Genomic DNA, 23517 nt, shown 5'->3' on the forward strand with positions numbered 1-23517 from the left:
CCGATATGACAAGGTTGCCAAGATGTCCTATTGAGTGAAGAAGGCAAGGGGTAGGATAGTATGTTTAGTACAATGCTCTTTGTTTAAAAACCTTAAAAAGGCATCATCTATTAGTGTTGGTCACCTCTATGGAGGGGGCCTTTTAGGGAGTATAGAAGAAGGTCATTTTTACGTTTTATACTTTAATGTACTGTTTGAATTCTTTTTTTAACCAACTTTTTTTCCCCTTGTCTCTTTTTAAAAAATTATAAGCATAGATGCACATCCTCAAAGTTCAGAGAATTTTGAGAACTGTATGGAAAACTCATTAGATCTTACTTTTGGAAAGTTGCTTGTGTTCCTAATTCATTCATTGATTTTAATAAAAGAATTATTGGTCAATCTAAATCTGGAAGGCATGCCACAAGCTTTGAGGAACCAGACCTAGGGTATGGGCACCTGTTCCTTTGAGTGATCAGAATTTCAAAAAGCATGGAACCCACAGCCAGACCATGTGCATCCTCCCAACTGCCGGTGGGTTTATCTCACCAGTACTTAGAGAAATTAGCAGCGGTGCCAGTTACTTCATCACAAATACAGTTTCTGACCTTTCAGCCTCATGGTTTCACCTGTTTTAAAATAGAAAAGTTTGCTGTCATTAAAAATGATGTTCAGGTTTGAATTACCCAAGCGCATTTGAGAGCAGGTGTTGGAATGCCTTTCTGAAGAAAAAAGGGAACAGTTTTTCCTGAGGACTTATAATAGGGTGGTCGTCACTTGGAAAAATACCCTGTTCTTCAGGTATGCATGAACTTTTAAGCCCTTAGGGCTGTGTATTGGATTAGCATTGGCATGGCATGTGTTGCCTCCCTTTCAAGTTCTAATGTCTTTTTAATTTATTTCTCCCCATCGTTCAGTGGATCCGGATTGGTGCCAATGTCTCCAACTTCACTTTTGCTCCTAGTACGATTATCTTTCACCTGGGACATGCTGGTAAGCGCCCCAGGCTGCTAATTCCATTTAACCTCCTTTGACATTTTGCCTGCCTACGCAAAAGCCCTGTTAAGTAGACCCACAACCTATTAACTATAATGACTTAATAGCATAACATTTCCCTCTTCCTCCTGGCCTTTTACGACAGTTAATATGATGATAAACCTGTTTGGCCCATCAGCTTAGAACAGCTGTCATTATATTGGGTTTCATTGTACTAGGCTGCCGTTGGCAGGCCGTTTTACCCTTATTTAATAGCTCTGTTCATTTCCAGAGATTACTCACTTATTGTATCTTTACATTGAGCCATCTTCCTGAGTGAACAGCATTAATGCAGTTTCCAAAGGTTATCTTCCCCCAACGTATCCATCTTCACATTTGCTAGCGGCTGTGTCTGGACAGTAGTAGAAAACAGTCCCTTCCACAGTCAGACATGCTGTCTGCATTGTTCTCTTGAGAACTTAGAACCTAAATGTTACAAGACAGTAAATTCACAAATCAGTTAGGCATTTCAGAAACGTTTGATACTATTGAATTGGTGACCCTTGCATTTCACTGAGACTTTAATATTCTTTTCTGATTTCTTTGACTCTTTTAGGAGTCACCCTCTCCGTGTCCATAGTGTGCTGATTCTATAGGGGTCCACAGACGAATCCCTTGAAACTCTAGGCAAATGTGTATCTCTGTTTTCCTGGGGAAAGAGAGAGTCTGTAACTTTGATCAAAATTCTAACAGTGGTCCATGACCTCAGAAAGGGCTAAGAACCCCTGCTGTAGTTCATCTGTCATCCTTCTGGACAGAATTGACAGGATGACCTTTCTCTCCAGCCCAGTTAACTGAATTTGAGTGATAGCCCTCCCGGGTCAGGCTGAGAACAAAACCTGAATATAAATTTATTTAGAGCCATGACTTTTTTTGGCCAGAGTGCTTTTTGTGTACATTCCCTCATTTGATTCTCATCACAACCCTGATGGGGGTGACCAGGGTAGGAATTATGATCCTTGTTTGATGGGTGAGAGAATTTAGGCTCAGAGAAATTAAGTGGCTGCGAAGGGCAGAGCCTGGGCCAGAACCCAGGGTTCTCAGTGCCCAGACCTGAGCCCCTTTGACTAAACCTTCCTCCTCTGTCCTCCTTGCTTCCTTCCTAGTCACAGTGGCAAATTAGCCCTAAAAATTTTTTTAATGAAAAGAAAAATGATTCATTTCTTTAATCCTCTGGGATTTCATTCAGAATTTTAAAAATCAACTGAATCCCAAACATAACATGACATAACTTAAAAAACAAACAACAACAAAACCTGCGTTAAAGAACAAAGATGCAAGCTGGAACGTGGAACCAAGTTGCTGAGATCTGGTTTTTACCTCTGGATTTCTTGGTAGCCAAGGCTGAGAAGCAAGTATATTGAGCTGTTTATTTTCTGGCATCAGATAAAAGGAATAAAACAAGCTGGTCTATAAATACAGACCTCTTAGGATCTGCAGTTTCTGGCTTCTAACTGTCCTCTGCTCAGGGCAATGTCATTGTTTTACTTAATTGGCTATCATGACGCCTGTCCTTGTAGCTATGCTGGGGCTCATGTATGTCTACTGGACGCAACTCAACATGTTCCAGACCCTGAAGTACCTGGCCATCTTGGGCAGCTTGACGTTTTTGGCTGGCAATCGCATGCTGGCCCAGCAGGCAATCAAGAGGTAATGTTGGGGACGGGCTAGGGACCCAGAGTGGGATTAGAAATATTGTTGTCAGCTCTGTCCACCCAGCTCTTTGAACAACGGTATGTGGCAAAATGATTCATGTCCTTAGGGGCCAGTGTGACACCTTAATCCAGCCCAATACAGAAGCCTTTTTAAATCAGAAAAGAGCCTTGGTGATAAGTTTTAAATATGTTAAAACCACAACAATTTATGCCCCGGCACATTAAAACAAGAGAAGAAAATAATTGCTTTATGAAGATTAAAATGGGTTAGGACAGGTGGCAGAAGGTTGTTGTTAGTGTGCTGGCTGTGTAACAGTTTTCTCCTCTGCTACCGCAGAAAACCCTTTTCTGCCCTCCTCCCGCGCCCCCGAGCAGGACCCTTCTGCAACCACAGCAGCCTCCCGGAGCTCTTCCTCCTAAGTACGAGGTCCATGCTCTTCCCCCCAGAAACCACGTCGGGCTTTACAGAGGCCCCCAGCAGGGAGCACTGCTCAGTGGCCCGCATCATGTCCCCAAGAACCAGACAAACTTAGGTTCACACAAATGGTCAGGTCCCCCCGCAATGGCAGCTCGCTGGCAGCTTGACTTTCGAACCTGGATTAGAAGCAAATTTAAATGTCACGTAGGTGTTTCTCATTGATTTGACTTTATTAGAACTTGGGTGATTTCAGCCACGTAAAGGTCAATAAGAAAAGGTCAGAATTGCTTTCACCTTTGGAAGTTCACCGTTTCAGACGTGCCCTACTTTCTCGTCTCCAGGACTTTTGCTGGAAGAATGTGACACGATAGTGTTAGCCCCCCAGTGTGGCTGCCAGTTAAGTTGGTCACATCAGAGAGAGGCTTGCTCAGAGACTGTTGTGGGCGGGAGAGCCCCACGTCTCCTCCCTGCCTGAGCCTCCATGGAGCTCTCCGAGGGCCTCCCCGTGGATACCGGCCCCAGCGTGCTCCCTGCCCCGCCTGTGGTCGTCCAGATTCCGCTAGAGCTTCCCTTAGCACCAGCAGTGGCCACTGGCTCACTTCTCTGCCCCTCCAGCAGCCTGAACTTGGCGGCTCTGCACTGCGTCTGAGAAAGAGCCAGGACTCAGCTGTTTTCTCTGAGCAGAGCCCTGTTCCCTCAGAGCAGCCCGTCCAGGCCCCAGGGAGCCAAAAGGCTGTCCTCTGCTGAGTTCACTCTTTTCTGGAAGTTGCCCACACAAGACGAACAAGATTAAGGAGAGATGGGAGTGGGAACCATTTGATTTAGATCCTGCTCAGCGGGAGTTCCTAGTCTGGAAGGCTAACATTGTGTACACTTTCTGGGGAGGAAGACCATGGTTCTCATCCCACCCTCCATCCTATATAGAAAGTCACAGCCCACTCTGTTGCCGTCTTCCTGAGTCCTAGAGCAAGCTCTGCCCCTGGGGAAAACGGTGACTCTAACAGAAGCTCTGGTCGGGTGTTTGCCATTTCTTTCCTCAGCTTATTTCTCTTCTTACTGTCCTTTCTTGACTCTCAAACCCTCTTTCCTTTGGCAGGATCGCTGCAGAGCAGAGCAGTAGATTGGCAAAATATAGGACACTACGGTAAAGATGAAGGGCGACTCATCCCAGGAGCAGGGCCCCTTTCCATCTTGCCCACCTCATGCATGTCAGTTATTTATCTGATTTTCAGCACACTTGTTCCTCCCCATCCCTCCCTAAGCCGAAGCTGAGTTCTGAGGCCATTTCCCCACTTGCTGGACCAAGCTGTAACTGGACCAGGGCAAAAGCCAAAGCCCCCTGAGTTAGCCTAGCTGATGGTAACTTTGCAGCAGAGCAGCTCTGACCTGACTTTGACTGTAAGGCTCCATCCTCCCTTGTGTCCCACGGGGTACTTTATAGACACAGCCCCTCTCTGTGTTCATAGGAGAACAGAGTTGAGGATAGACAGATTCAACCTTGGACTTCTTAAAAGGGGACACACATCCCCCCCCCCCATTCAGGACATCTAAATTCATTAAATGATGGTCCCATGGCAAATCCTGGCACACCTTGTCACTGTTCTAGGCCTTTTTGTAATATTAACCTCTGATTGGGCCAAACAGTGTGGTTTGGTGAGACACTAAATTATGAAGACTGATGGCCACAGATCAAAGCCAGCATCATCAAAACCCAGGTTCCTAGAGCTCAGGATATATATGGTTCAGGGCAGCTCCCTGTGTGACTAAAATGTCAAGTGAAATATCACCCGTTCTCCATTGTGTCAGTCCTAGGATGAGGATGGGAGTGGAGGAAGGTGAAGGGAGGGAAGGAGAAGAGAGTGTCTGATGCTTCACTGATCAGCTCCTTTCGACCAAGGATTGGCAAAAGTTTTCTAGAAAGAGCCAGATGATAGTGCTTTAGACTTTGCTGGCCATATGGTCTCTGTTACAACTACTCAACTCTGCCACTATAATGTGAGAGCAGCCATAGCCCACGTAAACAAACCCGCATGGCCATGTTCCAACGAAACTTTGTTTACAAAAACAGGTGGTGGGCTGCATCTGGCCCGTGGGGCACAGTTTGTTGACCCCTGTACTAGACCAACAAAGAGGAGGGAGGTATTTGAGTTTTCAAGTCATGTTCCCTCTCGTCCTTTGCCATGGAAATGGCTTTCCCTGCCAAAGCAACAAAGCCATCTAATTTTCACTCCTCTGAAAATAGGAGTAATCAACAAAAGCATAGAATGTAGAGCCTTTTTCACTGATGTGTGAACGTAAGCTGGAACATCTAGTTCTCAACACAGAAAGCGACTACATTTGTTTTGGTTTTGTTTTTTCAGGATTAATTCATATACAGTAAAATTCACCCTTGTTAGTGTACAATTCTGTGAATCTTGAAAGACGTAGTAGACAGTCTTGTAAACACTACCTCAGCCAAGGTACAAACTTATTTCCACACTCCAACGAGCTCCCGTGTCTCTTTGTGGTCTGTCCCTTCTCCCCACCTGCCATGCCTTAGCCTTATCTATTTGGTTTTGTCCTGAATTATAGTTGCTCTCGCTGAGATTTGCTTTCAGAACTAGTCCTTTCTGCTAAGTATTGAGCTCTTTAATTCTTTAAAACTAACTGGATTGGTTTTGTTTTTCTTGATTTTTAGATAGTCTGCCCCCACCCTGCTACCCCCAAACCATACTGCTTGAGAAAGAGGAAAGTCACTTGATCATTTGGACATTTGGGGCTTCCTGAGGTTGGGACCTTGTCTTTTAGAGGAAAGTCCCTAGTACCCAAGTGTTTTTGATCTAAGAACAGGTATCGATTTGATCAGGCGTAACAGAGGGCTAATTTCTTAGCTAAGATGGAGGCTTGTGGGTCACTACCCTTTCTGCTGTTCTTATTTCATAATTAACGCTGTCCTCTCTGCATGAACATTTCGGAACACACACTCTTTCTTTTTTGGCCACACCACGTGGCTTGTGGGATCTTAGTTCCCCGACCAGGGATCGAACCCGTGTCCCCTGCAGTGGAAGCTCGGAGTCCTAACTACTGGACCGCCACGGAATTCCTGGAACACACACCTGGGAACCTCTGAATGCTGGCAGAGAATTAGGGGCACTCACTTTGATCCTCAGGATGAGTTCCATGCCTGTGCATGCGTGCCGCTTGGAATTGTTGATTAATTGGTTTGGAGCCTGCCATTCTGCAAGACCGCCTTGTCATCACATCAGCTCTCACCACTGGGGACAGCTGCCTGCTGAGGACGGCATGTGTGTGAGCACCTTGCTTCTGCTCACCAGAACCGTCTGAATCACTTACTTGGTGCTGTCACCCTCTGGTTGCACAGTGTCTGTCCAGATTGTCATTTCCCTTCTTGTGTTTCCCCGTCACTTACTGGAGTCTAGCGGGGGGCAGCTGTGGAGAAAGAAGGAATAAAGAGAGTTAGTGTTTTTATCCCCTCTTAAACTTTTTCTGTGAGCTGAGACCAGTTTTTGAGAATCATTCTTTCTTAAGTTTAGACATCGAGTCTGATCACTGACAAGAACATGACCACATGGTAGGAATGTGGTGCAGATTTCTGTACCGAAAGGTCAGAATGTCATCTTCCAAGCTACATGAGGGCATGTGTTGTTTGGCAGACCTGGAGTCTGGGAAACTGAAGACGAGCATTCTTCTATTCATCTAGTTGAAATGTACAGTGTCTTTTTGGCCTTGTACTGTGAGAGGTGTGCCTGGAATTACCTCATCTTGTGTTTTCACATACCACACTTAGGTATCATCAGGTGTGTTTCATTGTTTATTTAAGATGTCAGCTTTAGTTCGAGCTATCTGTCTTATATTCTTTTGTGAAATGAGATGGGGCATAAATAGAATTAATAGATGAATGATTGTTCCCTTATAAATGGGATCTCCTAGTACCTTGGTCTCTCTGTTGTCACCAGTTAGGAGCTGCAACACTGAATTGAAATCTTCAATAATTTTGTGTTTGTCTCCATTTTCTTTCAGAACAGCACATTAGTTCCAGAAAAAGGAAGGAAATTCTGAAAGCTGAAGTGAATATCAAGAAAAGGAGTCAAGAATAATTCATAGTTTGAGAAGAGGAATGAAAAAAAACCTTTATTTAAAAAGAAAAAAGTCAAAATCGTTTTGCTTGTTTTTCTGTTTGCCCAACACAGAGCAGGTACCTGTGAGCCCAGATACTCTGTTTCTTTGGCATGGTGCCCTAGCACGATGCTGTGAATATTCCAACTTACCCACATGTTGCATTGAAAAGTTGAAATCTGTAATTAATCTGTTATGGAATAAAGAGAATAACAGGAATGAAGACCTGAGAGTTTCTTCCGGTACTTTGGGGCTGATTGGATCCCCGGGGCATGTAACATGAGGCCTTCGTTGGGAAGTGTGCTTGACACAGTGGCCGGGGTGTTTCTCCAGGACGTTTTACGTTGGTCCTTCTCACCTCTTTCTATTTTTTTTTTTTTTTTTTGGCCGCGCCGCGTGGCATGTGGGAGCTTAGTTCCCCGACCAGGGATTGGACTCGTGCCCCCGTCACCTCTTTCTTAGCAGAGCTGAGGATTACCTGGAAAAGCCAGCATCCTTTCTTCATCTCCAGCACTGGATACCAACTATGTCCTGTCGATATCTGAAGACCCCTCTGCTTTTGCCTTGAAAGTTTGGTCTTGGCGTGCAGTGGGGAAGGGAAGGGATTATCTTAAAAGAAGGCTGAGCCCATGAGCTATCTTAGGTTCTTAGAGGGACACATGCATCTCAAGAATGCCCCTTTGGAAGTTGTGCCCGGGACGACCATTACATGGAGGTTATACGATATCACTTAGAGAAGTAATATTGAGCAGTGTTTATGTGTGCAGACTTCAGTGTTGGGCAAGCCTGCTGTTACCACTTACACGCTGAAGGACTTTGGGCAAGTGGCTTAATGTCTCTAAGCCTCCTTTTTTTTCTTCCGTAAAAGATAATAACAGTACCTCCTCATATGGCTGAAAGAGTTTCATGCATCTGAAGTGCTTGGCTCAGTGCTTGGCATCTGTCCTAATTGGCCCATAGTTATGTACTTTGGCTCATTGCCTCTACTATTAATTGAAACATAATAGTAGATAACTTTTGAAATGCAGGTAATCCTAGGAGTATTTATTGAGTTTGGGGGGTAGAAATTATTTTAATCAGAGTGCTTTCTAACATAGCTGGACTTGCCCCTTCAAAGTGGGGATTTTAATTGGGGAAAGAGGAAAGGAGATTCTGGAACTTTGGCTAGTTCTGAATGGGACTCTGCAGGGGAGAGACCAATATGGGCAATAACAGGGGTGCCTCTAAGATAGGAAGGAGACCTCACCTTTCCCAGAGGTTGCAAACCGGTGGCCCATGTTTTATTTGATCCATAGTGTTTTTTGGGTTTTTAAAATTGAGTTAGTTGCTAACATTTACAGATTGAGAAAATTCATATAAAAATCCAATTTGAGGACTTCCCTGATGGCACAGTGGTTAAGAATCCGCCTGCCAGTGCAGGGGACACGGGTTCGAGCCCTGGTCCGGGAGGATCCCGCATGCCACGGAGCAACTAAGCCCGTGAGCCACAACTACTGAGCCCGCGTGCCACAACTACTGAAGCCCGCACGTTTAGAGCCCGTGCTCCGCAACAAGAGAAGCCACCGCAATGAGAAGCCCGCGCACCGCAACGAAGAGCTGCCCCCGCTCGCCGCAACTAGAGAAAGCCTGTGTGCAGCCACGAAGACCCAGCGCAGCCAAAGATAAATAAATTTATAAAAATAAGTAAAATAAATAAATTTATTTAAAAAAAATCCAATTGGGGGTTTGGGATTCTCTGGAAAAAGAAAATCGGAGCCGGCAACATTGGGCCTGATTCCTGTATGACAACAATCAGCTGAAGCTGAAGAGCATCTGCTGCCTTTGGGTTGGGCCTGCACTCGCCAGTCTGCCACAGTCCTGCCCCCAAGGGTTCCACCTACTCTGGCATCGGTCCTCCCACCAACTTCGCGCGATTGGTACCTGCCTGGCTCCTGTAGACGTATGACTTTGAAAGCCTTGCTTTTACATTTTAGCTTCTTATCCCACCCTGATGGGAAAAGGTGATGTTGGTCTCCCACTGCTGTTGGGTGGCTCCTAGTGTCCCTGCTTATGGCTGCTGCGACCTCAGCAGCTCAGAGTGTGGGGAAGGGAGGAGAGCAGGAGACCCACCCACCTGGTACTGTCGCACCTTTAACCAGACCTGTATAGTTCTGGAAGACAGACTGGTTGAGGCCTGCTGGACAGAGGTGTAGAGAAGAGACAGTAGAGCCTGAGCATAGAAGTGCAGTGGCTGAAGGGCAGGAGATCAGGAAACGGCTTCCTGGAGAAGGGGCTGGCAGGGCTCAGGGGCGCCATGGCTGGTTCTGGGCTGGCCTGCAGACCTAGAGGAGCTGGGCAATAAAGCACAGCAGACATTTGCTACATGCCAGGCTCTGTGCTTGGTCCAGCTGTGGCAGTGAGCAAGACAGATTGTTCCCTGCCCTTCGTCCACTTATATCCCGGAGGGGACAAGGGAAAGGGAGCAGAGTAATCACAAATCTGAAAAGGAATATTTATCTAGAGGGGTTGGGAAGGCTCAAGCTGACAATCGAAGGAAAAGAGACAGTCTTTGCAGAGCTGGGGAAGAACATTCTAGGCAGAGAAGCAACATACGCAAAGGTTCTGAGGCAAGAGCTTGGCGTATCTGAACTGAAAGCAGGCCAGGGTAACTAGGGCGGAGCTAGCAAGGAAGAGAGTATCCTTGGAAGCCATAACAAATATGGATTTTAAGGGCCGTGGTAAAGGGGATAGATTTTATTTTAAGACTGACAGCAAATTAAGGGAACGTGAATTTTATGCTGAGATATAGCAGAGGCAGAAACAGCTCGTATGCTGTCTTTCTGGCCCTACCCACTGGGAGAAGCCTCTTGAAGGCTGCAGGAGAGAGTCTGCTTGCTTCTAGCCTTGTGGTAGATCTGGGGAGGCTGCAGCTGAGAACAGGCCTAATGAAATCCACTGGATTTGTTGCTCAAATTATTTGCTACTAGCAAAGATCCTTTGCTTGACCAAACTTTAGTCAGGATCCTGAAATTTCTCCTACGCCCATCTGTACTCTTTAAAATCTAGTTTTAGCAAGAACCCTGCTAAGCAGTTTAACCAGACCCTCCCACCTCCATGTCTGATCACCCTGATATGTGGTCAGATTCCTCACCCTCCACCATCTCCCAGGTGATGTCTGATCTTCCTGGCCTATCTCCAGCCAGAATCCTGTTAGGTCAGCTTAGCTAGAATCCCCTTACCCCTGATGTATCTTCTTGGTAAGTTTCCATCCACTGATCCCCACCCTGCTCCTTGGCTATCAGTTCCCACTAGACCATGCTGTATTCAGAATTGAGCCCACTTCTATATGAGGTCTCTTTCCCCCTATTGCAGTAGTCCTGAATAAAATCTGTTTTTACCTCTTTAACTGCTGTGCAGCTCTGGTTTTCATTTGACACCACAGTACTGCCTGGGCCTTGCCTTCTCTATAAAGAGTACTCAGCACAACAGGTCAGAGTCCAACCGACCTTTCTTCAACCCCCTGGGCCTTAGTTTCTTATCAGTAAAAATGGGATAATACCTCTGAGGGCTTTATAAGGATTAAATGAGGTCACATCCAAAACACAGACTACAGTGTGTGGCACTGACTTTAACTCAGAGTTTTCTTGGATTAGTATAGATATTACCATTGTTATTTCCTGTGTGTCATTGGCAGGAGCCCAGTAAGCAGTTTGTACCAGGTCCACGTTTCTTTGTTGGTTGGTTGAATTCACTTGCTTCCCCAGCTGTCATTTCCTGAAGGGCCTGGAGGCTTGAAACAACACAGTAGCACTGTCCTGGACTCAGGAGTCTGTTCCAAGCTTTGCCCCCTCCGAGCTGTAGGACCCGACCTCTTACCTCTGCTCTGCCCTCCCCCAAGGGCTGTGGTAGGGAGCACATGAAGCAATGGATGGGAAACCCCTTTGTGAACTTTAATATAAACATAAGGGATTATCATAAGCAACAAGTCCCCCATTGATTAGAGCATTTCTTTAGGGAAAAAAAAATAATAGCACTCCATCTTAAGTGGGACCCCAAAGGAACGGGAAGCTCCCAGTCCCTCTGTGGGGAGGGTTTAAGTCCTGTAAGCTGCCATTAGTGTCGTAGTTAATGGAGATAAAGCACCGGAATTGTTGCCATCGCGGTCTTTTCCTTTATAACGGCATTCACCTCGAAAACCACAAGTGGCAGCGGGGCCCAGTGGTCGTTATTTCATTTGAAAAACTCATTGGAAGTTGAGAGAGCCCTCAGTCTTTGCTTTTGTTGGGCCAGGCGGAGGAAAGAGCTGAGCAGGTGGGTCTGGGGGAAGGAAGGGGGGGCTCGGGCTGGCCTGGCGAAACCACCATTCAGCAGCCTCCTCCTTTGTTCTCCATCCTTGGCAGGTTCTCGGCCAGCCCGCTCAGCTTGGTTGAAGTGGACCGCGGCCCTCAAAGGCCAGCCTTCTCTTCTGAAGGGGGCTTTTGTTCCCCATTGTTGGTTTTGTCTCCTCCACGGAACCACGGTGGCCCCCCGCAGAGCCTTTCCCACGCTTCACATTATTTCTTGGAGGGCAAACTGGGGGCTCCCAGAGAGAGCAGGTGGTCTGAACCCGGTGAAGCCCCGAGCTGGCTTTACAGGCCTGGTGTGGGAGACGGGCCCACGGGGATGCGGGTCCAGCACTGTGTGTGCCAGGTCGGAAAAGGCCGGAGATGGGACTGCTCACCTCTGAGTCCCCATCAACTCTGAGATGCTACAAATCTTCTCGTACTTTTAATCCAAACACACATCCCATCAACCAGACGTTTCACTTTTTTTTTTTTTTAGATTTAATTTACTTATAGTAAGATGCACAAATCTTAAGTGTATAGCTCAATGAATTTTTACATCTAACTACGCTAGTGTAACCATTACCCAAGTCAAAATATAGAACCTTTTGATCCCGTCTCGGAAAGTTCAGAGTCTAAGAAGAGGCTATGTGTGGGGTGCTGTGTGGTGGTGTAGGTGATGTGTGTGGGTATCTGGCCCAGGTGAAACTGTTCATGAATAGAAAAAGTTGGGTAATCACCGACACAGGTACATCTGGTCAGTGGCTTCAGCTCTCTGCTTCCTTTTATAGCAAAACTTCTTCAAAGAATTGTCTCCACCAGTGCTGTCCAATAGAAATGTAATGCAAGCCCCATGGGTGATTTGAAATTTTCTAGTAACCATAACCAATAAGTAAGAAACAGGTGAAATTCAATTTTAATATATTTTATTTAACCCAATCTATTCAAAATATTATTTTAACATGTAATCAATACAAAAAACATTACTGAGATATTTTGTATTCTTTTTTCATACTGTCTTTGAAATCCACTTAAAGCACATCTCAGTTGATATTAGCCACCTTTCAGCAGCCATATGTGTTCAGTGACCACCATATTGGGCAGCCAGGTCTATACTCACCAGCTCTGACTCCTCTCCTGCCATTTTCTCTCTTTTTTTTTTTTTAAGATTTTTTTGATGTGGACCATTTTTAAAAAGTCTTTATTGAATTTGTTACAATATTGCTTCTGTTTTATGTTTTGGTTTTTTTGGCCATGAGGCATATGTGGGATCTTAGCTCTCCGACCAGGGATCAAACCTGCACCCACTGCATTGGAAGGCAAAGTCTTAACCACTGGACCGCCAGGGAATTCCCCTACCATTTGCTCTTGAACCCACTCGAGTCAGACTTTTGCCTCCACCATCGACCCAATTTGTTCTTGCCAAGGTCATCAGTGGTTTCCACGGTCATTTTCATGTTCAATTCTCAGCTGACTTGACCCATCAGCAGCATTTGGTACAGTAGATCATTCCCTTCTCAAAACGCTTTCTTCAGTTGGCTTCTGGAATTTCTCTCATGTAGTTTTCCTGTTATCTCACTGCCTGTTCCTTCTCAGTCTCCTTTGCTGGTTCCTCATCTTTCCTCCAAGCTTTAAATGTGGGGTGCCCCTGGGTAGTCCTTGGACATCTGCTCTTTCTGTTCCTCTTAGTGATCTAACCCACTCTCCTCACTTTAATGACCATCTAAAGGGTGACGGCTACCAAACCAAACCGGCTGACCAGACCTCTCTCCTGGCTCCGGACTTGTACGCCCAGGTGCCTACTCAACATCCTCACTGGAGCCTTTAAGGGGCATCTCAGACTCAGTATGTCTACACCCAAACTCCTAATACTCCCCCCACCACCAAAGCTCCTAAATGGCAACTCCATCCTTCCAGTTGCTCAGGCCAAAAACTTTGGAGTCATTCTTGACTCCTCTCCAATCCCCACACCGTATCCATCAGCAAATGAGTTCTACCCTAAGAATGTATCCAGAATCTGACCCTTTCTCAGAGTGACATTAAATACAAGTCAGATCACGTCATTGTGCTTAAACTCTGCAATGGCGCCCATCTCACCAACGGTGAGATTTTTAAGTCCTTACCATGGCCTCCAAGGGTCCGATGAGCTGGCTTCCCGCTCACTCTTGGCCTCCTTTCCTTCACCCGCAGCCTCGCTGTGCTCTAGCTAGCCGCACTGACCTTCTGCTCCTCCTCCCTCCACGCTCTTGCCTCAGGACCTTCGTGTTGGGTTTTCACTCTGCTTGGAATGTTCTTCACAGAGATATTCTCAAGGCCAACTCTTGAGGGACTTTACTCAAATGTCCCTCATCAGAGAGGCCTTCCCTAACCACCACACCGCATACATATTCACTAGAGATAAAATAATCCCCTCCAGCACTCCCATCCCCTTAATTTTTTTCCCTTTGCAATCACCACCATCTTACATATTCTATACAGTAAGTCCCCTACACATGAACCTTCAAGTTGTGAGCTTTCAAAGATGCGAACATGCGTTTGCATGTCCAGTCACGTAAGCTAGTTCACGTGTCTGGCGTACATTGTCACGTGTGTGCATCCTCTGTAAGTGGTTGTGCTTTTGTGTACTTTGCTGTGCAGTACTATATAGAGTACAGTAGTTCAGTATCTTTATTTCAAACGCAGGATGTCCGGAAGCAAGCGTAAAAGCAGCGGTGATGTAGCTGGTACGGCTAAGAAGCACCAGCTGTTGTACTGTACTACTGTACTTTTCAAGGTACTGTACTGTAAAATTAAAAATGTTTTCTTTATTTTTTTGTGTTTGTTCTTTATGTATTATTTGTGTGAAAAGTATTATAAACCTATTACAGTACGGTACTCCATAGCTGATTGTGTTAGTTGGGTACCTAGGCTAACTTTGTTGGACATAAACGAACAAATTGAGCTTACGAATGCGCTCTCAGACAGAACTCTTTCGTATGCAGGGGACTTACTGTATTTACTTGTTTTTATTATTCTTTCCCGTTTTTTTTTTTTTTAACATCTTTATTGGAGTATAATTGCTTTACAATGTTGTTAATTTCTGCTTTATAACAAAGTGAATCAGCTATACATATACATATATCCCCATATCCCCTCCCTCTTGCGTCTCTTTTCCACCCTCCCTATCCCACCCCTCTAGGTGGTCACAAAGCACCGAGCTGATCTGCCTGCGCTATGCGGCTGCTTCCCACTAGCTGTCTATTTTACATTTGGTAGTGTATATATGTCCACGCCACTCTCTCACTTCCTCCCAGCTTACCCTTCCCCCTCCCTGTGTCCTAGAATATAAGCTCTGTGAGGTCAGGGACTTTGTTTGCTCACAACTGTATTCCCAGTGCCTAGGACAGCACTTGGCACATAGTGGGAGCTCTAGAAATATTTGTTGAATGAATAAATGGTATTGCTCATAGGTGAACAAGTCACCAGTGGATGAAGGATGACTTTCACCCAGAGTAGACAAATATGGCTAAGAGCCCGGTTCTGGGCTGGACCCCCTGGGTTTGAATCCCAGCTCTCTCCTTGCCAGCAGTGACCGTGGCAATTCAGTTCACCCTTCTGTGCCTCAGTTCCTTGTCTGTGAAATAAGAAGGATGCCAATACCTCCCATTAGGCTGTGTGAGGAGCGCATGAGATTCTACACGTGAAGCTGCCCGGCTGACACTGAGTGTTTGGTAAATATTAGCTTTTTTTTTTTTAATATCTTGTAATACCACTTTGAGAAATGTAACTATGTAAAACATGAAAAAATTAGGTTGAAGATAAAAGAAACATTGAAATGCAGACCAGTATGGGGGAATTTTATTGTATTTATAAAGGAAAAGGTAGGTCAGAAATTAAATAGGATTAACCGGATGCAGTTGTGTCTCAGCTGCAGGGAGCAGGAAATATACGCAGAATCTTCATCCTTGGGAATTCCTGTCGCAGAAAGAAAGGTAAATCTCAGTCTGGGGGCACTGGAGTAAAGGCAAGACGGGACAGGACACCTGGAATTAGGGTGATGGAGATTCCAGTGTTAAGACTGACTATCTGCGTCCCAAAAGGACCTCAGTCTTAGCCCCAGTTCTCCCAGCCTACTCCCAGTGAGATCCTGGGCAGTCACTTGCCCGTGAAGAAGCCGCTTCTAATCCCCAGACAGGGTTAGATTAGGTTATTCTTTCCAGCACACACATTCACCACACCCTTTACATCTCTTACCATTTATCACACATTAAATAATCCACCGTACAAGTACTTGATTAATTTCTGTCTGCCTCAGTGTGTTATGAATTCCACGTGAGCAGAGACCACGGCTGTCTCATCCACCACTGTCCCCCCAGCCTAGAGCCTGGCCATCTTTGGATGATTTTTAAGGGATGGGAAGATGGATAAATCTGAACTTGTTACCTTATAGGACTGTTATGTAGACACAAAGTGTGGTGAGTGCAAAAGGATGCCATCTGCCAAATCATTCTACTCTGCACTCTTAAGGTGTAAGAACTCATTCTGCTGTTATGTTTTCTCAGGCCCACCGTGATGTCCTGATATGTGCAGCAGTTGAGCTGGAGGGGGAACAATGGCTGGCGCAGCCTCCAGGCCCCTTCCTGCTGCTCTATGACTTCGAGCTCTGTGAAGCCTCTGGCTTTTAACCTGCAGGAACAAAGCCTGCATTCTTAGGACTTGGCCCTCCTTAGGGCCACTCTGCCCCACTGGGGCCTGGTGGGAGCCATAAAGCAGGTGAATGATGACCTAATCCCAGCGTGAGAGGCACAGGGGAGGCATTATTCTTAGGGGCATTTTTAAAAAGAATTCTAGCCTTTGGGACCTTGGCGGTGATTGGAGCGAACCCACTCCCTTCACAGAGGAGGGAACTGGGAAGCTGACTTGCTCTGTGCTGAGAGTTGGCTGCAGAACCAGACCTGGGCCTCAGGTGTCCATCCTGCCTCCCAGGCTGCTTCTTGCCCCTCCTGCACTCTTTCTGTCACCCTGCTGCTGCTTGCATCTCCCCAGGACTGTACTTGGTGAGATGTCTGAGCTCTTGGTGTTTAATTAGGCTGGGAAGAAGGTGAGGCGGCACACGGAGAGCTCTGCTGGGAACTGAATTTGCTTAATAGTTTGGTCCAGAAGTGCCTGGCTGAGTCGTGCTGGGACACGTTTGTGCTCACAGTTCAAAGTCGGGCTCTAAAATATAGCAGAGTTTCTCCAAACAGTAGTGTCATTTTGGGGAAACTTTGTCTGCGAAGTGGAGTTCATGTGAAGCGCTCCAGGGAAGCAAGGCAGGTCTTGGGCCTGCCTAATCCCTGACTTGGGGCCAGATGCTGCCCCTTCTTTGTCTCAGTTTTCCGCCTCTGTAAAATGGGAAAACTCATTCCTGATCTCCCCTGACTCCTACTGGGATTGTGAGGGTCAGGGAGAGGGGAAATGACTGTCACTCCCATCTCTCCCTCTCACGAGCGTAGCTCACACTTGTCCACCCGAGGGTGTTGGGAGGGGCTGGTCTTCCTTTGGCTTTACAGTTTTATGAACTTGGTAAGGGATCCAGGGCACGCCTCCTACTACATCAGCATCAGAGTCCCCTGGGACCCTTGTTAAGATGATTTAGATTCCTGGATCCTATCCCAGAACTGTTGAGTAACATTTCTGGACACAGACACTGAGCCTGGCCTCTGGCTACACACTGGAGATACAGCAGTGGACAAGACCAGTCTCTGTCGCACATTTTCTCCCCTTCTTCTGGTTCTTGATGTATGGAAGGAGGGACCCCATTCCAGTTTGCTTGGTAGAGCCCCACACCTTTGGAGATGAGGAGTTTCTTTCCTTTTCCTGCCCACCCTCTGGGAAAGAAAACTCTGAGGTCCCTAAACACACACACATGCACACATGCACATGCACACATACACACATACACACGTATTCCCACCTGTGCTCCTGCAGCAGGGTCACCAGGATGTTCTCCAATGCCACCTGCTTTTGGTCTGTCCACATGCTGTCCACCTGACGGCCAAGCCGTACCTTTGCTCCTTGCTCCTGGTTTCTTTCTCTATTCAATTGGAAAAAGAGAAACAACTGAGGTTGCTACTTGAATAGGACGCAAAGAGGCCTGCAAAAGGCCAGGGCAAAGTTAGCAGAGCAGGGTGCGTCCCTCTGCCTATTCCAATATCTGGCATAGACTCTTGCACCCAACTGAATTAGACTCAGCAACATTTAAGAAGACAGTATCTATAGGAGTGAAGACAATAGACTGTGAAACACATATCTTCCTACAGATGACTTATTAATTACAAAGGAGAAAATGTTAACTTTACAGAGGAGAAACCTGGCAGACATCATGCTAACCAAGTGATCAAAGTTACCATCACCAATGGGACAAACTGACGTCATGTGCCTCCCGATAGGATGCACTGAGAAGGAGGCAACATCACTTCTGTTGCATAATATGAATGTAATCATGAGAAAGCACCAGGCAAGTCCAATATGAGGGACATTCTATAAAGAACTGGCCTTTACTAATCAAAAATGTCAATGTCACAAAAGACTGATGAACTGGTCCAGATTAAAAGAAACTAAAGAGACATGACAACTATGATGCCACCTGTGATGCTGGATTGGGTCCTGGATGAGGAAGATCAATAATTGTTATAAAGGACATCTGGGGACAACTGGTGAAATTTGAATATGGGCTCTAAGTGATAATTATACTGTGATTATGTAAGAGAGTGTCCTTTGATTAGATACTAGGAGACACACACAGAAGTACTTAAGGATAAAGGGTCATGATGACTGCAATCCACTCTCAAATGGCTCAGCAAAATAATAATAATAATACGTACCTGGGTTTGTGTGTATGTCTAGATATAGATACAAAATAAGCAAATATAATAAAAATATTAGGAACTGTTGACTACAGGGAAGGGTATGTGAAAGCCCTTTGTACTATTGCTGCAACTTCTCTGTAAGTTTGGAATTTTTTCAAAATAAAAACTAAAAAGTGGGTCTTCCCTGGTGGCGCAGTGGTTAAGAATCCACCTGCCAATGCAGGGGACATGGGTTCGAGCCCTGGTCCGGGAAGATCTCACATGCCACGGAGCAACTAAGCCCATGCGCCACAACTACTGAACCTGCACTCTAGAGCCTGCAAGCCACAACTACTGAAGCCCGCGCGCCTAGAGCCCGTGCTCTGCAACAAGAGAAGCCACCGCAATGAGAAGCCCGCGCACCGCAACGAAGAGTAGCCCCCACTCGCCACAGCTAGAGGAAGCCAATGTGCAGCAACGAAGACCCAACGCAGCCAAAAATAAATAAATTAATAAATTTAAAAAAAACAAACAAAAAGTAAAAAGTGTTCAGGCTGTAGAGTCAGGCTGTTTGATTGCTAACTCTGCCACTCTTTGGTGTGTGTCCTTTAGAAGCTATTAAATTAGCTTCTGTACGATGGGGGTAGAGGACCTGCTTTGTAGAGTTGTTGGAAAGAGCACATAAGAAACTAAGAATAGGGACTTCCCTGGCGGTCCAGTGGTTAAGACTTCACGCTCCTAATGCAGGGGGCCCTGAGTTCGATCCCTGGTCAGGGAACTAGATACCGCATGCTGCAACTAAAAGATCCCACATACTGCAACTAAAAGATTCCCACACGCCACAACTAAGAGTTTTCTTGCCACAGCTAAAGATCTCGTGTGCTGCAACTGAGACCCGGCACAGCCAAATAAATAAATAAATACTAAAAAAAAAAAAAAAAAAAAAGAAGAAGAAGAAAAGAAACTAAGAATAATGGCTAATACTACCAAGGGCTTACTCTGTGCCCAGCACTGTGCTGGGTGTGTGTAAATGTCCCAAGACAAAGTCTTTGTTTCTGGCAGGGTCACAGTCAAGTGGTGACTACCACTGGTGTTGTCACTGTTGGAGCCCATCACAGGGACAAGCACATAGTGGGTGCTCAGTGATCATTTATTAGTTAAGTGTAAGCTGAGGTTTGACATTGGAGCCCTTCTGCTATGGCGAGTCCAGAAATGACAGATGCTGTGCAAGGGGAGAGACCAAACTTGGTCCCTCCAAACTGCGATGCACTTGGGGTGCGGGAAGAAGTCACGAGAACGTCAGCTCACCCCTGCTGCCTGCTCATGATGTCCTGGAGAAGCTTGCGGGCAGACAGCTGGCCCAGCACCTTCCGGTAGCTGTTGGTGAAGATGGCGTCTGCGTACCTCGGCATCCTAGTGGAAGGAGTCAGAGGTCAAAAGGCAGGGTGGGAGGTCCCGGGGGGCTGTGCTCATGGGGTCTCTATAAGGTCCTACTGTGGCCTGTCCCCAGAGAGAGCTGGAACCTGGGCTGAGTGACCTCTCTGGGGCTCAGAATCTGCCTCCCTCCCAGAGATGAGCAGTGGAGGCTGCCCGAGGAGATAGCTGGGGACCAGCTGGTGGCTTGATTCTGCATCCCCTAAGTAGCAACCCTGGCAGGGCTGGCTTTGGGGTGGCAGGAATCCAGCAGGCCCTGTTGTCAGGACTGCTTACCTGAGGGGCTGGGAGGGTGGGGAGCCGTGGGAGCCGCTGCTGAGGGTGAGGGTCACGAGGAAGAACACCCAGAGCAGCATCCTTCACCCCTGTGCTGGCACCTGGGATTGACAAACAGGAAGAAAAGGTCAGGTGAAGCCATAGCCACTGGGATGCCTTTTGCTGGGTGGGCCCAGCCCTGGGCTTGGCTCCATGCAAGTTTGGTCCTTGTCTTTTGGAAGCTGTCGGGTAGGAAAAAGAACCCAGACACACCTGGGTTCAAGTTCTGCCTCTGCCAGTCACAAGCTCTGACCTCATTTTCTCCATCTGTAAAATGGGCATGATAAGGCTACTCTGCTGACCTCACAGGGTTGAACATAAAATGAATGATAATGGTGAAACTGCCCCTCCTCGTAAGGTCTTATACATGGGATTCAGGCCTTAGCAAGGAATAGGGGAGGAGCAAGCACCTTCCCTTAGTCACCTAAGTCACCCACCAGCCCAGTGTGGCACTGACGGTATTGAACAGGGCTAACAGCTCAGGCTCTGAGTCAGACAAATCTGAGTTCACATCTGGGCTCTGCCATCACTAGCTGTGCATCCCAGGACTAGTGGCTTCTCCTTTCTGGACCTCAGTTTCTCTATCCATAAAATGGAGTCAATAACTACACCTACTGCATAGGGTCCTTGTGAGCATGAGGTGAGATGAGGCACCTGAAGTGAGCGCTTGGCACGTGGGCAATTCTCCACACACCTCTGCTCCGATGACCTAATGCTCAGGAAGCAGGCTGTCCTGATTTTGTGAGGAGTTGGAGGAAAGGGAGGAAGGCTATACATCTTGCTCCAGATGCTTAGATTTTGCCCTGGAAGAGACCAGGGAACCTGGGGAGCCCGTGAGGCAGAATCATCTCGTAGATCACGTAATTATCCTTCACTGGGGCCTGCTGACGCGGTGCTCGGCAATTAGGGGAAGAACAGTCTACAGGGAGAGAGCCGCCTCGGCTGGGGCAGTGCCACTGCTGTCAGACCACGGTGTGGAAACGGCTGGCCTCGGGGTGACTCAGCCACCTCAGAGTTGGGTCTTCTCATCTCCCAGGGGCACCCCCTCTCAGCAGGATGTGCACTCGATGGGGATACAGACCCCTCCAGAGGCTCAGCCAGCCCCTGAGAGGGCAGGACCCCTCATGTCCCACCATCTCCCCGCATCGCTCCATTTCCAGCTGGTCCTGCTGAGGAGGGATTTCCGGCAGGTAGGGCCAGCCCTGAGGGAATCCACTTCCTTTCCTGGGCTCACTTGCCCTCTCAGGGCATCACCCCTCTTCTCCCAGACACTGGGGTCTCGACTAACCCAGGGATGCCCTGAGACTCCAGGAAGCACCCCGGGGGCTGCTCAATGCTGCCCGAGACCCCGGCACCTCCAGGGCTGGAGGGAGCAGCCATCCAGGCCTCAATCATCAGCCCCTCTTTGATGTGCACCCCTTCATCCTCCCCGCCCAAAGACAATGCTCCAGGTTCAGCTCAAACACTTGCTGCCGGTGAGTGACAGGGAGCTCACTAACTCCAAGCCAGTCTGTCCTATTTCCAGGCAGCTCTTCCTGTTAGGAAGTTTTTCTCGTTGCACCAAGTCCAAGTCCCCTTATCCTGCAAATACTTGTTAAGCGTTTACTATTCTGGTAAGGATTGGGGCTAGAGAAAAGATGAGACCGTGATGTCGGCCCCACGGGCTGCCCCTTTGACATCCACCTGCCGTGCCTCCCAGACCCTCTGTGCCTTCATCCACACGACAAGCCCTTTAGATGCGTTTTGCATCTGACTTAGAACTTGGCCCCCCAGACCAAGGATCTTCAGTCTTCTGTCCTCATCACACACTATCACACCTGGCCCCGCTTTCCCGACCTGGTCCACAGCTGGAGTTTCCTAAGTAAGGAGAATTTTGGAGGCAAAGGGGTCTCCTTGACATGACCACAGCTTTTTCTGTCTCCCAGCTGCATCCTGGGCTTTCTCACCTTCTTTCCTGCTGATCTTTAAATGACCTGAGCACATCCAAGCCCCCAGTCACCTCACTCACCTCTCAGAAGCCCTTGACACCTCACCCCCTCCAGAGCGAAGCCCTAATCCCTGTTTTTGGCCTAAGCTCCACCTCAGCCTCCCCACCCACTGCTCCTTCTCCCAGGGCTGGCACAAGTGATTCCCAGCCCCTGTGCCCACCCGGCCCGCACAGCCCACCCTCACACTCGCCCTCGGGAGCAGGTATCACGACCTCCAATTTTACAGCCAAGGAAATGAGCCCAGAGAGGAGAAGGGCCTTTTTGCATGGTCCTCCATCAAATTAATTTCAGAGTGGGCACTTCAGAACGGGCCTCCTGATCCGCACGGCGGCCTCTCGGAAACAAGCCCTTAATCACAAGACTCCCTATTCATGGGGTGCTTCAGAATTCATCACCTGCACATGGGAAACAGTTCTGAGAAGACTGAAAGCCTTTGCTCTTTGTTACTGGGTCTCTGGGGAAGAAACAAGGGGGACGAACAGGAACACCTGCTTGGTTGGCGTGTCCCTGTGCACATCCGATGGTTTTAGGGAGTTGAAAATAACCTGATATTGGCAGACTTTGGGGGGCAAGTCATAGTAAATCCAGTAACCCGTGGTCATGCAGAAGGAGGCTGGGCAACCTCATAATCTGGTCAACCAAGAGGCACAAGATTTGCCATAAACCGCTTGCCCCAGGGATGGGTCAAGCCACCACTGTAACCTCTGGGGTATGAGAACCTAATCCATGGGGTGGCAAAATCCCATTGGACAAAGAGGGAAAACAACAAGACTTATCCAGTTTCTGGAATGATGAGAATAGAGGTTGTGTCACTAGGACTAAAATAGCTGTTGGCAGACATCTTCCACCTGGCCAGTCTAAGGAGCTAGAATTCACTGAATTAAATCGAGCATGAGTCCAAGAGCCCCACTGACACCTCCTTGATGGCTCCGAAGGCATCTATCATTATGAGTATCAGTTAGCTCTCCGCAGTGCTTACAAACTAATTCTGTGATTAAATATATTTGAGGTCGTCTGGATTCAGGATAAATGGGCATTTGATTTACATCAGCTGGCACTTTTTGCCAGACTTCATGCCAGGAATGCTACAGGAATTCTGCAGATGAACCTTCAGCTAACAGCAGAGGTCAGGTCTCAAGTGCCAAACTAGCAAGGCCATTTTTGAGCTCCTGGAAAAAAAATCTTTTACCTTTCTTAAATATTCTGCTGTGTAATCTAAGAACCCCAAAACATTGACATCCTGATTCAGTTTATAAACTGTTTCACCGATAGTGTTCCAAGTCAAAGGAGATCTAAGTTTTTCACGAGGAAGCATCTTGAACGGTCATTCAAAAGAGTGACACCCCACCTCCTTCCAGAAAGGGTTTGAGATGGTTTACGGTAAAAGATACAAATACTTCAGGACCATTAAAGCCCGGGTCAAGAGACGAACGTGGGGGTAATGGAGTGCTCCAAGGGCAGATAATT

At 47.2% G+C, this 23517-nt stretch overlaps 2 protein-coding genes across 3 annotated transcripts in view; one reads left to right on the forward strand and one right to left on the reverse strand.

Annotated features, from left to right (window-relative positions):
• The window catches only part of RPN2 (ribophorin II), a 56270-nt gene extending 48844 nt beyond the window's left edge, over nt 1-7426 (forward strand). The window contains exons 15-18 of one of the 2 annotated variants that reach the window (XM_007193159.3): nt 897-972; nt 2535-2664; nt 4184-4231; nt 7108-7426. In XM_007193159.3, coding sequence (XP_007193221.2) covers nt 897-972; nt 2535-2664; nt 4184-4231; nt 7108-7120 — 267 coding nt within the window. In that variant the 3' untranslated portion in view covers nt 7121-7426. The remainder of the gene's footprint in view (nt 1-896; nt 973-2534; nt 2665-4183; nt 4232-7107) is intronic. The other variant, XM_057528829.1, reaches the window with a different exon arrangement.
• Nucleotides 7427-8367: 941 nt separating this feature from the next.
• Nucleotides 8368-20103, reverse strand: GHRH (growth hormone releasing hormone). The gene is made up of 5 exons (XM_057529718.1): nt 20024-20103; nt 19622-19726; nt 17440-17559; nt 16052-16169; nt 8368-8385 (listed from the first exon to the last, which is right to left on the reverse strand). Exons 1-5 carry the CDS (start codon nt 20101-20103, stop codon nt 8368-8370), a joined length of 441 nt encoding a protein of 146 aa, XP_057385701.1.
• Nucleotides 20104-23517: the final 3414 nt, after the last annotated feature.

Source organism: Balaenoptera acutorostrata, chromosome 15 (genome assembly GCF_949987535.1).
Source record: "Balaenoptera acutorostrata chromosome 15, mBalAcu1.1, whole genome shotgun sequence".
Lineage (NCBI taxonomy): Eukaryota > Metazoa > Chordata > Mammalia > Artiodactyla > Balaenopteridae > Balaenoptera > Balaenoptera acutorostrata.

Bases quoted from the DNA above. Each gene is read 5' to 3' on its own strand.
- GHRH (XM_057529718.1), bottom strand. From the start codon at position 20,103: ATGCTGCTCTGGGTGTTCTTCCTCGTGACCCTCACCCTCAGCAGCGGC. The intron at 19,727-20,023 runs GTAAGCAGTCCT...TCCTTCCACTAG, and splicing joins CCACCCTCCCAGCCCCTCAG to GATGCCGAGGTACGCAGACG. The intron at 17,560-19,621 runs GTGAGCTGACGT...CCAATTGAATAG, and splicing joins ATCATGAGCAGGCAGCAGGG to AGAAAGAAACCAGGAGCAAG.